The following is a 15,052-nucleotide window of genomic DNA, read 5'->3' as shown; positions in this document are numbered from 1 at the left end:
GGTGCCACGGGCCTGGTGGACATGCGGGTGACGGGTAGAGCTGGGGGTAGAACATGTTCATTCTGTATGGTGTTGGGTAGGTGTTGCTCTGGAGCAGATGCCACTTGACTCACTCCCCTTTGTCAAGCAAATGATGATGTGGTGGCAGAGTGCGCCGTCGCTCCCGATAGTGTTTTGTGATGCTCCTAAAGTCCAGTCGCTCTTCCGCATCTGAGAAGATAGTATAAGATAGCTTTGATCGCGACGCGAGGTGAAATGAAGGTGCCTTCCTGAACGGCGCCAGCCGGGAACCCGGGACGCCCGCTTGACATTCGAAACAGCGCTTGTTGCGTTCACAGGCTTCGCTGGCAGCCGGCTATATGGGGTCTGGAAATCCGGAGTAGGCGGGCACACCAGTCCCTCGAGCATTTAAAAGCGTTCGTCATTCTGCCGGTGATAAAACATAAACGTCGAATCCTCGTCCAGAAAAACCATCCGTAGTCCGCCAAGGCTTGGAGACGTAAAAGCTACCGTTGCCAGCGTTTACGCTCTAGACCGCACCGTTGCTGCCAATGCTTCGCTTCCCAGTTTGTGACGCAATGGCTACGTTACGACAAAATGAAAGGGAAGCGGGGGAGAACAATGTTTCGTTTACTTTATTTGCTTATTTCTCAGCAAATAACGCAATGTTGTCGTCGAGCAGAGCCGAGAAAGCTAAGAAACGTATGATCTTTCAGTTAAAACAAATTTTAATCCAGCCTTTATTTCCCATTTAAGAAACCGTGCATTTTTTCGCACCGTACGCGTATAGAAAAGGCAGGCGTCCCCCCCCCCCCTCCAACACCCCCCCCCCAATAATTATTTTGTTACGAGGTGTTCTATAGCTTGGATCGAGGCCAACGGAGGCTGCCTATGATGGATATGACTCTTTTTTTTTTTAATTCGGAGCATTAAAATGTATTGTTACATTTGCTCTTACGTTTTCACGTTTTGTGAGCACCTTCTTCACGCGGAAACACGGAAAGGAATTAAATGTACGATGGCGCATACTCATAACTAAAATATTCGCTGATATGCGGCCGGAAACCCGGAAAGAAATCCCGTGTACTCCACTGGCGCATACTCACAACGCAGGTGCTCGCTGATATGCGCCCTATGCACCACTGCATGTTTGGGAACTGTCCCGATGAAAGTAGTGGGACATGGCACCATTCAGTACAAACAACCAGCTTGTCATCAAGACGATGTTCACCCGAACATTGAGTGCCATTTTAAGCGCTCGAGAAACCAATAGAGCGCAACTGTACGGAGCACGAAGTTCCGTTTACGTCACGGCGCACCCTAAAGGGTGATCGTTGCAGTGGAAAAAATTCTTTTTTGTACCCTGTTTCTATTAAATTTGGTTCGTAAATTACAGGGAATTCTCAAGTAAGATCCCGAAAAGGGCTAATCCGCCAGCTGCAGAAATCCTTCACCGGTGCCGTGGCTCACCCGCCGACGCCACTCATCTCCTCATAGCTCTGCGCTACTCAGTAGTGTTAGCTTAGCCTGTTACCGTGTTTCCTTAGCGTTTCCGTCGTACCGGGACCTGGTCCGGTATGTGCGCATTCGTTCCGGTACGGTGGCTTAGTTCCGGTTGACGGGTGGCCCGCCTCGCAGAGACCGCGCGGGTATGCCAGGTCGTGTCCCAGCATCCGCCGCCGGTAGGGTAGCGTACTCTAGCCACCATGCTAAAACGCTGTAACAAATGAAAGGGGGACGTCATCTCACGTGCATGCCCTTCACTATAATAAAGGATTTCCGAACTTTCCCAAGCATTCTAGAAGTGGCGCACTTAGGCCTGATGTTTTTTACTAGCGCATCCTTAGCTACTCACAGCCTCGCTGTAAACAACGATTAAAGTTGACTGCAGTGTTTTCTTGAAGTCGCTAACGTGTTAATGTTTGCAACGTATTTATTTTCCAACCACTGAAGGTTCCTGGTTTCCTTCATGATATATATGACCATGCTGCGTCGGTTTATTCTTGGGATCTAGAGCGGGGCCTTCAACGCGGTGACAATTAGTCATAGCGTCATGTTTAATTTAAGTACCGACGGTCGGCTGAACTTTAAACTTTATTTAAACTTTATAAAGTACTTCTTCCTTTAAAGTAACTTTTATTTAAAGTACTTCTCACGACAACTACATTGATCTATTAATCAGAATGGCAACACATCAGTTTCCACACTTCCATTTGTAATAATCCCGCCATTTCAATAGTGCGAACCAGTATGTTGTAAACATAGGGACGTGAAGGGGATGATTTCACACCGTGCATAATGTCTTCGAAATATGGCGGCATCCAGTACTTCGCCCGGCAAGATTAAAGACATGCGTTAGCGCACTGCGCCAAGAGGAATTGTTCGTTATATTGCTGCGGTCGCTGGTAAGTTGCGGCACCCTCCTAAATAATCCTGTAATCCTACCTGTAATCCTATAAGGCAATGATACGCCTAGTTCGTCAGCCTTTATTTCGGTGCGTATTAGGCCAGCTGAACATTCTAAGCACCAGAAGCCTGCAGATTGGTTGCTTAAGCCAATAAGGCCTTCTACAGAATGTAACAATATCTTGTGGAATCCAACATTGAATGAGTGAAGCTTACGTGACCGTTGCACACAGGGGCTGAAAACCTGGACAGCGGCGTGGGGGTGTACGCGCCGGACGCCGAGTCGTACACGTTGTTCGCGGAGCTCTTCAACCCCGTGATCGACGACTACCACAAGGGTTTCCCGCCAAGCGCTAAGCACCCTCCCACCGACTTCGGTGACCTCAACACCATAGTCAACGTGGACCCCAAGGACGAGTTCGTCATCTCCACCAGGGTTCGCTGCGGACGCTCGCTACAGGTCAGTCCTGTTCCTTTTGCCTGCCAAGCACGCTGCTGTGAACCCTGCTCGGTAGAGTTTTCATAATTGCGTAAGCGATTACATGTTTCATTTCGGCAAACAATTTCGCCATGAATACGTCTCTCTCACGTTGTGCGGAGAGGAGAAAGCTTTTTTTGGGAGTCCTAGTTTTTGAGCGATCCTGATCCTCCATTTGGCTATTTCTTCTAGATGTTTGTATTGTTTCTAATCCGCTGGAGTACAAGCGAATGTTATATCGTATTTACCGCCCATTGTACATTTGTTTGGCCTAGACGTGTTACCGGGTGAACGTGATTAGACAGCTTTAGCATAGCGGCTAGCATACGCTAGCGCTATGGCGGAGGGTGCCACGACTCAACTGGGCAGGTGTGCATTCCTTCCACCGTTGAGGGCGAGCGCTCGCCGTGCCCGCGCATTCGTTCAGTTGAGGGGCGACCTCCTCGCCATCCCCACGTGTGCATGCGCAGTCGGGTCCGGTAACCCGCCACCGTAGCGTTAGCGTACGCTACCCGCTATGCTAACACTCGCTATTGTGCGTACACCGCCATAGCTTGTGTCCGTCGCCAGTAACCAACCACCTTCGCGGCTGATTACATATCCGAAAAACAAAATGGTTTTCCCCCTTTTGATGTTCTTAGTATGGAACGCAGACGCCTATTGCTTTTGGTTGGGCGGGAATTGTAACCACCCGGCTACGAGCCTACGCTGATAACCACGCGTAATGACGAGGGTGGGGGAGGTTGTACTCAAGGTCTACACCCTATTTGAAGACTAAGAGATGCAAGGATGATAATTCATCGCTCGCACATTTCATCGCGGTGGCACCAAGTTAGCGTACTGACAATACTACAGCAGTCCTAAGTTATGTGCCAACATTTCCGCGGCTGGAGTACGTTAATGTCCAGACACCCGCTCACTGGCAGCTCCTTTACAAGGGGTCGCTAACTTCCCCAGCGGAAGAGAATCCCTGAGCAGTGATGCCATTAACAAGGGTGAGTTTACACGGTGTCATATTCCACACCGCACTTACACCCCGGCATCCTGCCGCATTGGATTACAAGGCCCTGCTACAAGCCCCTACACCTGAGTCTTCCCATAGCAAGTCCTATCGTACAATTTTACCTCCCTAGAAGGGAACGCGACCTACCCCGTTTATAAGAAATCGCGACTAGAGGGTCATAGATGAGACTAACTTGACGCACAACCGATTAAAGAGAGTCATAGTTACTCCCACCAAACAATCTGCACCCTCTAACACGCAGGGTCGTAAACATTCTTCGTGGATAGCACAATTCGCCGCAGTTTGAATTGGCAACCACAAAACAATAACATAACGGATACTATACTCCCTAATAAGAAATTTGTGTGTAGCGCGAACTGCAGTGTTCTCGGTCACGACTCATAGCTGCTGCGTCTCAGGAAGTGATCGCGTGATCCCCTAACGTACGGCGGCGCGCGCTACTGTGCCATTATCTCGCAATGCTTCGCTGCCGCCGAGCATGTTGTGGCAGCAAATCGTGTTTGAACCTTCGGAGCAAATATCACGTAGTGCGCATGAGCCACGAACGGAGGATGACCGGCAGACGAAAGTGTGAGGGGGAAGGCACTCCTCGGCGGCGAAGCATGGAGAAAGGGAGAGGTGGAGGCAGTGAGACATGAGCCGTAACGACGCGCTGGGAGGTGACGCCTCAGCAGCGCCTGCCGCCCTCCCCCTCACACTTACGCCAGACGTTGCTCTAACGTTTTCTACCTGCCAGGGTTGTCTGGTTCACTCACTCGGTAATGCGGACACCGCCGCTTTCACCTGCACCGCCACTGCCGCGGAACCCTGATTCGGGCGCCAAGCTACTGCGCTCTAAATGCACGCAGCCGTTGCTCCAGGCCAATGTTCGCGCATACACGACACATAACACAACACGAGAATGACCTGAAATGCAAGGCGAATTCCCTCACTACTATGCCAGGAGGTAGATTTTCACCTTCACTGCTCGGTACGTGATAATACTCACCAGCCATGAATGATATCTGGAACAAAGATTGCTTTCGTAAGCCTGTGTACATGATCGAGTGTACACCGGGGCATCTGCAATGGATTCAAGACCGCTCATATCAAGTTTTTCTAAAATTTGGAAACCGCCCCTATCGGCCAGCAGCGTTCCCGAACAGACCCTGGATTATTCAACATGTCACAAAAAAAAAAAAAAAAAAACGTGCGAGACCTCGCAATCAACGTTCAGTTCATGTCTGCTAGATCGTCTTAGCCCAACGCCCTGTCATCTGCTTTTAGATACGTTAGCGCCTGCAAGAAGCATTTTATTGTTAGCACCTAATTAGCATTTCTTTCTACTTTATTCGCTGTTTCATTTGTTCTCATGTCTCGGTATATAGAAGAGTCAAAATTCCTGGACACAGTACAGGTAATTGACACGGGACAAGTGTGTGAGGAAGTCGTTAGAACAGGCTTTTGTCTTCTAATAAATATCTGTGTGATGATGATGACGACAACGACGTATTTCATTTCATTTCATGTCATTTCACATATTTCACCCTCAAGCGCCGAAGCGTAAGGCAGGGGAGGGGGAGAAATGCAAAAAAATAGAAGGCATGATACAAAAACATGAACCGAAGGGTAACACGGCTGTGACCGGTAGCGCCAAAAAAACGTAGACAGCGTCAGTAATACAGTGACTATATAAACACAAAACAGGAAACAAACGACATTAGTGTTCAGTCAGAAATCCCAGTGTAAGGCAAATAAAACAGGGAACGAGCAGTATAAGAACAATTTACAGATCCTGGTGAAGAACAAACTGCTGGAGTACAGCGTGAAACAATTCATTATCAGCTATTGCCCCTACATTTGAGTAGAGGCAATTCCACTCAGAATCAGGCTGTGGTATGATTGAATGAAAAATAAACCATGATTACGCGTGCTTCATATTCGCGTGGTTTAAACGTGGAAAGGGCAGCTGATAAACTGGTGGCTCAAGGTTTGGTGATGGTAAATTTTATGAAATACGCTAAGCCGAGCTATTTTCCTGCGCATAACCAAGGGAGGGAGGGACTAAGTTTTTTTCATTGATAGAAGGCTACTAGTGCGGTGGTAGTTCGGCAAATAGAAGCATGGAGAATTAACACACTCAAGTGAATGTATGGGTTTCGCAAGTCCGGTGTCCCAAACAGACGAGGCGTACTTCAGTTTTGAGCAAATCAAGGCCTTGAACAGAATCGATTCAGTAGTGAGAGGGGCTTTAGAAGAGTTCCGCTTCAACTAGACGAGTGAGCGATTAGCGTTGTTAGTGATGTTAATGTGACATTGCCATTCCAGATTGCCAGCGATATTTACAACGAGGTATTTATGGCTGGTTACTGACGTCAAGCTGGTATTGTTGAGAAGGTAATCAGCTGGGCAGAATAAAATAGTTTTTATCTACGAAGAAGCGTACCTAACCAATGGCGGTAACGATGCAATACTGAAGGGCAATCATTCCGATGGAGACCGAGCAATGGATACCTATCTCGAGGCCCTGGATGTGGTGTAAACACACGTGCCACCCTGCGCGTGGCCAAGACGTACCTACATGTCGCGGGTATGTCAGCCGTGAAACCCATACCATCCTGCCTATTTTGAACTCATCAGCAGCAACAGCCTATTTTATGCTTTCTTAAAGATCATGGTCCTTCCCATTGACGTCTATCTGCTGCTATCCTGCTGTCCGGTTCAATACTTTGTCTCCAGATGTCCCTATCTCAACCTTTCGTCATGTTATCGGCATTTTTCCTCTCCATGGTTCTGCCCTCGGTGGCCGCTTCGTTACCTTAGTGGTGCACCGGTGCTCTGTTCTCCGTATTCCCAACTCCGGTACTTTAGAGTACCCTTCTCGAAAAGAAGCGCAGATGCGCTGATGCCTCCTGCTTCTTTTACCAAATAGGGCTACCCGTTCAACCCATGCCTGACCGAAGCCCAGTACAAGGAGATGGAGAAGAAAGTGAGCTCGACGCTCACCTCCCTCAGCGGCGAGCTGAAGGGCACGTACTACCCGCTCACCGGAATGGGAAAGAAGGTGCAGCAGCAGCTCATCGACGACCACTTCCTCTTCAAGGAGGGCGACCGCTTCCTGCAAGCCGCCAATGCCTGCCGCTTCTGGCCCACGGGCAGGGGCATCTACCACAACGACAACAAGACCTTCCTGGTGTGGGTCAACGAGGAGGACCACCTGCGCATCATCTCCATGCAGAAGGGCGGTGACCTCAAGCAGGTGAGTGGCCACCGCAGGGCTCCTGTCCTTTGTGGTATTCCATGAGGACACACGAAAGGTTCCGATTGATCGTACTATGCTCTGAATGTGCGTGCATGGAATCCCAATACTAGCATACAATCCTAACTCAGCCGTCTAAAATAATACGCCGAAGGCAGTGGGTCTCACACGTCAGAGACGTAGGCGCATTTTCATTTCCTAAGCGAAACAGGTGTTCCCTACATTCCCTTTACCACCTGGCTCGTGCACCCAATTGTTTCTGCATATAGTTTGGCAGCACAAGCAGGCGTAATTTCAGGCCATTTTGTTAGAATTAACGAAACACCTTTGGATGTACCAATAGCTAAATTAGCCTGCAAATCTTCTTATCTAGGTATCCTTCGTTCGTATCGTCTTGGCACTCCACCCAGAAGTCTGGCCAATGGGAATGCCACCAGCGAATGGGTGTGGAGTTCGTAATATGGTTTCACAGTGTTAAAATATGAGAAAAGTTAGTCTATTTTGTATGTACCTTCTAACGGTACGCGTAATTGTAATAGGTAGGTTCTAAAATACCGTAGTGACCTTGTTGCTGCTGGGCTCTCGCGTTCATTTCCATCCTGGTCTACGACATAGCAATCGTTTTGAGACAGCTGTTGGGCTCTGATTCCGTAGTGGCAACAGTTGCGGCACCATCGTTGTTCATACTGTTGTTTAGCCAATGGTTTCCTTCGTGTGTGGCAAGCACATAACACCCCGAGTCTACTTTTTTGTAGAAGCGGAAATAAAAGGGGGAAATCAAAAACTGTCAGTTCTATAGCCAAGACTGCGCGCATTGGTGTAATGGCGACATGCACACTCGAGCGCTAGCATTACACATCCATGACAAATGCATTGACATTAGTGTTGTGCTTGTACATACAATAGCCCCCTTTTGGTGTTTGTATTCAGTGCTATGCTAAAATTGAAGTAGGAAACACGGCAAGCCGAGGCTGCCACTGCAGGCAAGGCATAAGCTTGCTGCCTTCACCGTTCAGAAGCAAGATTCAGTGTCGGCTGCCTCACCCGTCCCAAACAGAATGAGACAAGGCACGTTTCCTTTGTTTCACGAATAAAACTTGGGGTAATCTTGGGGTAATAAAATTGGGGTAATGGTACAGTTAACGCCGATGTAATGAAGTCACCGGGACCCGCGATTTATTTCGTTAAGCTGAGAACTTCGTAAAATCGGGACTGTCATATTACAAGCAGTTAATTTAATCAATCTGATGTCTAAAGGGAGGCGCATCCCAGCCTTTACCATGACATCGTAATTGCCGCGGGGTTCGCCCGCCCATAATTTAGCAATTCGCTGGAATTCCGCGGTGAAATAAGCCATCCGGGGCTTTCCCTGAAGTCGTCGTACACCAGCAGACGCGTGAAATACAGCGCTTTTTGTTGCGCCACTTCCCCACTTAGCGGAACGTTCTTGGATCTCGTATCCTTCAACCGCGTAAACAGGGCTTTCTCCAAATTCTCTTGCGGGGTGGTCTTAAAACTGTTTTGATTCGACGCAATTCGAGACGAAGGCACATTGGAGGATGGCGTACTTTCCCTTCAAGATTGTTGAAAGCGTGCTGGTCGGGACGCCTGGGTCTGCGGCCTCAGGACTGCTGAGATCATCTCGTAGAGCTCCGTAAAAACAAAACTGGACGCCTCGTTTTTTTTTTCGTTTTTCTGATGTGGCGCAATAATCTTTGTGGCGTTAACACATTTGATGTTGCTCGTTTTTTAAAGGTCAGTTTGTCGAAATATTTCGTTAAATTGGAAATGGCGATGAATTCATTTCGTTAGTTCGAGTTCATGAAGGCATTGAGACTTACGGGATACTGGGGGGGAATTCGAATTTGTTGGTTAGATCGGGGAATTTGTAAGATTGTGTTTCGTTAGATCTACAGGTTTTCCCGCTCAATTTAATCCAATCGGCATACAATTTATTCCAAGCGCCAGCCAATTTAATCCAAGTGCCATCTAATTTAATCCAAACGCAATCGAATTTCATTGCCGACCAATTTAATCCAGCTGTCGGGAGGTTATTCAGGGGTGTTCTGTGCGAAATTAGGCGCAGCTTTGCGGACTTTGTTGCGCGTAATGTGGGGAAAACGTGGTGTTTCTTAAAACATTATGTGCAAAATTTCTTGCGCGAACAGCTTAATATACATTTAATAACACGCGCAGACCGTTGCTGTGAGCTGATCGTCTGCGAGAGCACCGTCGATAACACACATAAAATGTATCGTCTGATCTTCCCGTAACAATGCCTTCTGAAGCTCCTTTGATAAAGACACATACTTAAACGCCATTTGCATTCCGATTTTCAATAATCGAATGCTTTTCTGCAGCGTTAGGCGGTATTTCCGAATTATAATATCGTCTGCGAGATCGTCAGAAATATCACCTGCTGGCGACAGAAGTGTCGTCTGCTCGCGTAAAAATACGCTGGCAAATCTGCTAGGGTATTAATACGCGAACAGACGATACTTCTGACAATTTCGCAGACGACCACCACACGCCACCAACGGATCAAACGAGACCGCTCTCCTGTTCTGCTGGTGTTAGTAAGTGTCCATTAAGCTGCGCGCATATGATATTTTGCACATAAGGCATCAAGGAACACCACGTTTTTATCACACCACGTGCATCCAAAACCGGGAAAGCTGCGCCAAATTCCACACAAAACCACCCTGAACAACCTTCTGACAGCTGGATTAAATTGGTTGGCACTTGGATTAAATTCGCTGGCATCTGGATTAAATTCCATGGCGTTTCGAATAAATTAGATGGCATTTGGATTAAATTGGCTGGTTCTTGGATTAAACTGTATGGCGATTGGAATAAATTGAGCGGGAAAACCTGTAGTTTTCACTGTATAATCATGGTTGCCGAGTCACTATACACGGGTCATGTTCGCCTTGCCGTTCCAGTGCATGCGGTAAAACTCCCACAAACAAGGTTGACATTGCATGAACCGAAACGGATAGAAGAAGACATAGTTCGGTACGTCTTTTGAGATTTACGAAGTTTTACGAAGACTGGTTTTTATAGCGAACAGGTGTGGTGCCGCATACGGAGCAGTTTTCCTCGGAAGGTTGCACGTACGACAATAAATGGCTTAGGCATGGGATTAAGCATGTTTCCTGTGTTCGTGCAACGTAATACATTTGCGCAAGTGCATCTTGTTCAACCCATTATTCAAACACATTTCTGCGTAAAGAGGCAACGAAGGCAGAAACGTAGCATAACCCAGAGATTTCATTCGTAATATCTGTCCAAAATGCGCCTTCGCAGTGTATGGGCTCGCACTCACTGTTTGCTTTGCCTTACATGCCGCAAGTTTGCAGCTGGAGCCGAACACTTATCGGTCTGATGTGCAAAAACGTTCGTTGAACGACTGTTCGACTGCGCGTTTGTTGCTTTGAAGACCACCACCTGTAGGTCCAAACTGGTAGTCCATACTCTCTTGCATTCTTACGCCTTATGCCCCACGCCTGAGTTTGAGCTAGCGAAAGCTTGCGCACAAAAACATTTCTATTTGCATATTCCTCGCCCGTTGGCGTACATCTGCGCCAAGACAACGAACTTACGGCCAGATCAGAGCAGCATGATAAAATGCTTGAAAAACGCCGGTTGCCTTATTTGCTAACTCAATCATTATCGCACTTGCACAAGGTTAAGGGGGAATTGTTTCCTAACGAAAGCAGCCGTGAGACCTGAAAAAGCAAAACCCTCCCTTAAAGAGCTCGAGGCTGCGCGCGAAGCTTCTTACCAGTCAGTATAAACCACCTACAACGCTTTCCCTACGAATGCCACCTGGTCGGCGCAATTGGGCGGACGTCGGATTCATAACGCGAGAAACCCAGGTTCGATTCCGACCGAGGAAAGCGTCCATTCGTTTTTTCCTTGAGGCATTCATTGTGTATATTCGCCTTTCTGCGGTGTCTTTTGGCGTAATGATGGCCGGCACCAACGAGGAATGAATAAAAAGCTTGGCTTTAAAAATATCTTTTTGTCTCGTACTGGTCCCAGCCGCTGGCTTAGGTTAAAAACCACTTTACAATATGACATTTACAAACCCGCCCTTCACAATTACGTATACGTCTCCCGTAACATTAAACCTCATCTACGATGGTTTTTCTTCGCCACCTCTGTCTCGTACACGGCGATTAAAAACCAGTTGAGACCTCAAGGAATACACAGGTAGTACACCCCCCCCTCCCTCCACTCTCCTCCACTAATATAATTTTCACTCAAGTTGATACGAGCAACACTTTGCAACCAAATAGGAGAAAAAAGAAAAATTCTCAAACATCGCAGGGAAAATTGCGCCCTTAGAGGGACTTTGCAACACTTCTGATAAACGCTTTCATTCTCCTTTGCGTCTGGAAGCACTGCAAAGGCGTTATCACCAGCACGGAGTGGCACTGCGTGATTTGCTCGTCGCAGCAGATTCGCCTTCCGTTTGTGCTTTGTTTTGTGACTTTCTTTTAAAACTCGCTATCGAATGCATTCATTGCGGCAACTGAAGGAAATCCGGCCAATACTGCTACACCGCCGTGGTGACTTAATTCCAGCAGTCGAAGAACGCCAAGACCGGAAAAGATTGAAAAATGCTTTGAGCAAGCTATCTATCTGGTGGGCAGTAGTTAGATAGAGCAGTAATTTTTGGCTGAGGTAATTTGCGACTTACTAACGTAAGTACTGGTTGTTTTCGTTGCTTCCTTCTGCAAGCATTTATATTTCTAAAAAAGTTGAAAAAAAGTGTTGCAGGATCCCTTCAACAGCAGCTCCAGAATTCTAAGGTGAATATCCTTGTTGCTCTAGCCTCCGTGAATTCGTAGGCAGGCTATCATGGTCGAAAATGCTTCCTGTACGTACCGTACATTGATAAATGAGCAGAAATTGTTTTTCTGTGGCACGAATCTTCCAAGTGTGGTCTCAGCCTAACCTTGTCTCTCCCTCCCTCAGGTGTATGGTCGACTTGTGAAGGGGGTGAAGGAGATTGAGAAGAAACTGCCTTTCGCCCGTGACAACCGTTTCGGGTACCTCACCTTCTGCCCCACCAACCTCGGCACTACCATCCGTGCCAGCGTCCACATCAAGCTGCCCAAGCTGGCCGCCGACAAGGCCAAACTGGAGAAAATTGCGGCCAAGTACAATCTCCAAGTGCGAGGTGAGTAGTGATGCTTAGAGATGTGAGTTTTCACGAAATTTTTAGGGGTGCAACAGAATAAACAGGCTCTTTTCGTATTTTTCTTTAGAAAAATGAAAACTAAACGACGATTTCTCGCAGATCTATGAAAGACTTGACGTATTTCTAAAAGCGAATCAAACGCGAAAAGGGACCCTAGTTGCTGGCGACCACACAAATCAAAATAAATTATGGCAGCTCTTAAAGAAATAAGTTAATAAGATATACACAGAAATTTATTTAGGCTCGAATGGGAGTTGAACCCGGGTGGCTGCTGAGCCGCAGCCAGGTGTGACAACCACAGCGCAAGAAATATCCGAATGCATGCCGCATGACAGGTGAACGATACGGCACCGCAAGCAGGATGCAGCAGTGAAGGAGGCTTCAATAATCACTGGCTTTTGCCTTCAAATCACTTAAGACACTTAAGTGCCCAATGAATTTTTTCACTAACACAAAAAAGGATATCATTGTTACATGCTGCATTGCAAAAGTCCCAGCAGAGCTTATTCCGCTCTCAAAATCCACGCACGATTTCACGTCAAGGGACTGAGTTCAGAAAGAGTTTCGCTTCCCTCACTGAATATGGGTCGCATCACAATAAAGTTCCCCGAAGAAGCTAATTGTTCTTTTCAATCTTATTCTGGACGAAAAAGAAAAAAAAACCCGTATTTTTCGACGTTGTTTTTGATTTCTGTTGTTTTGTTTTTCAACCGCTCACATCTCTGTGCCAGACTCTTTCAGGACAAAATAATTTCATTGCTGGACATGCTGAAAAGTGCTAATGAAATGCCCCCCTTGAAGTCGATTTGTCTAATTTCCCTACTTCACCATTTTATGAGAATGGCGTGCTGACCACGGCCTTCTCCAGCCTCGTCCAGTCCTGCTGAGTACTACAATAGAAAAAAGGCAGTCGTAAACTAGGTGAAAACACGACAAGAGTTATTGTTTCTGCTTTGTACGGACGTTCCGACAAGGTGACTGAGGGGCCATTTAGAAGAACCTATTGCTTGTGTGTCGTTTGTAATCATCTGAGGGACATCCTAATACGTTCTACTATTTGCACTTCCTACAGATACTATGCTGGATTCTTTAATTCATTGTTACGTGACCATGATACATCCGTAAACACCTTCTTTGGCCTAGCCTAGCCGTTCGCATGTTAAGAGTGAATGCAACTAAAAGGTTATGTAATTTACACGCCCAGAGTGCACTAGCTCTCTTGCCAGAACTTACATATTCAGGACGTCGGCAAAATTGACCAAGGCTAAACAATCCTTTTGAGTTTTCTGTCCACTGAATAATCTCTAAGGTTTTCCTCCATAGACAGCATAGCGCTTTTCTGGCGTTGCAACTGGCGAAAAGTAAAGGCAGACAAAGTAAAGCCCAACGGTGTGACCCATTTCACAATGTACGGGTTGGGCTGTCTGTACCCTCAACGCGATAAGACCTCCGCCCTAGGTGGGAGCTGGATTCCGTCATTGACAATGTTTTCCTTTTTATCTCAGTATAGGAAGAACGTCTGGATCAGTACAAATTACATACCGGTTGGCAAATACCCGGTGTCAAACTGAAACCGAAGCTCACACCACAAGGCCCATTATTTGGAGAAACATGCACCCTTATTCACAACACTGTTCCCAAAGAAGCTGCTTGAATGTTTTTGTTGCGCATTATTGCATCACTAACTCATGTTAGTCTACGCGAATAAGAACTATCTCCAGCCTGTGTTGTGGAGGAGGAGGTACGTGCATGTACTTCATTAAAAAATTACTTTGGTGGCATCCGGCCATATATACCATGCATTTCTGTGAACTTGACTGCACCTTGGTATCGGAATTTGTACGCGACCAACCTGTATAGGCTCGAGAAAAAGTTGTGGGTAGAGCGATTTTTCGTCGTCAGCGTGAACCGGGCGCCGACCGTAAGAACCGTGCAACTAAATTTGTGGGCAGTGTGGGTCTCCTTGCCTGCGCGGGGTATTTGTACATTCCTTCAGCCCCGTTGCGCATACAGAGCACAGTAGACGAACTAACGGACGGAAAGAGTTCACCCACAGGCCTCTTAGAAACTCCACTCTTCAAAAGAAAGGTGCTCTCCGATTCCAAAATTATGCCCACCGAAACGCAGGCACCCGTGGCGAGCACACCGAAAGCGAGGGCGGAGTGTACGACATCTCCAACAAGCGTCGTCTGGGCCTGACCGAATACCAGGCTGTCCGGGAAATGCAGGACGGCATCCTGGAGCTCATCAGGCTGGAACGGGAGGCCTAGGACGTCCGGATGCGTCGCCTCATTAGAGCCCGCTCCCGCAGATACCCTGGGTGATTCTCCGCACGTGCTGAGAGCCACCACAGGATGGCAAAAGTCTGCTCTGTAAATAGCGGTACAGAAAATAAAATTTCAATTCACTGTCACCAAGAACAGGATTGGTGGGTCCATGTCTAAACTGCGTTACAGCGATGCGTTTTAGAAGCGGTTCTATCGATGATCGCAGTGGCGAGAGCACCGGAGATGATAAACCGTACTAACTAATTTTGCTTATTGTTGCCTCGTGGCGTGGAAGAATGGATTATTGAAACTTTTTCTAATTTTTTTTGGACGAGTCAACCTCCATGACACCGCTTTGCGCCTCCCTTCACGGCTCCCTCGCCTGTGCTAGCTTACAGCCCGTTTGCCATCAACTTGATGAGAACGCTTC

General features: G+C 47.3%; 1 protein-coding gene across 1 annotated transcript in view; it reads left to right on the top strand.

The window, feature by feature from the left end:
• LOC144175867 (arginine kinase Lit v 2.0101-like) overlaps positions 1-14,775 on the top strand; it is a 28,223-nt gene extending 13,448 nt beyond the window's left edge. The window contains exons 4-7 of the mRNA XM_077704895.1: positions 2,640-2,866; positions 6,820-7,146; positions 12,130-12,334; positions 14,483-14,775. Of these exons, the coding sequence (XP_077561021.1) occupies positions 2,640-2,866; positions 6,820-7,146; positions 12,130-12,334; positions 14,483-14,625 (902 nt within the window). The 3' untranslated portion in view covers positions 14,626-14,775. The remainder of the gene's footprint in view (positions 1-2,639; positions 2,867-6,819; positions 7,147-12,129; positions 12,335-14,482) is intronic.
• Positions 14,776-15,052: the final 277 nt, after the last annotated feature.

The sequence above is a fragment of the Haemaphysalis longicornis genome, unplaced genomic scaffold, assembly GCF_048455015.1.
Source record: "Haemaphysalis longicornis isolate Haplotype H1 unplaced genomic scaffold, Haemaphysalis longicornis Haplotype H1 scaffold_3, whole genome shotgun sequence".
NCBI lineage: Eukaryota > Metazoa > Arthropoda > Arachnida > Ixodida > Ixodidae > Haemaphysalis > Haemaphysalis longicornis.
Note: the sequence above shows the minus strand (reverse complement) of the source record. Positions and strands in the feature narration are given on the sequence as shown.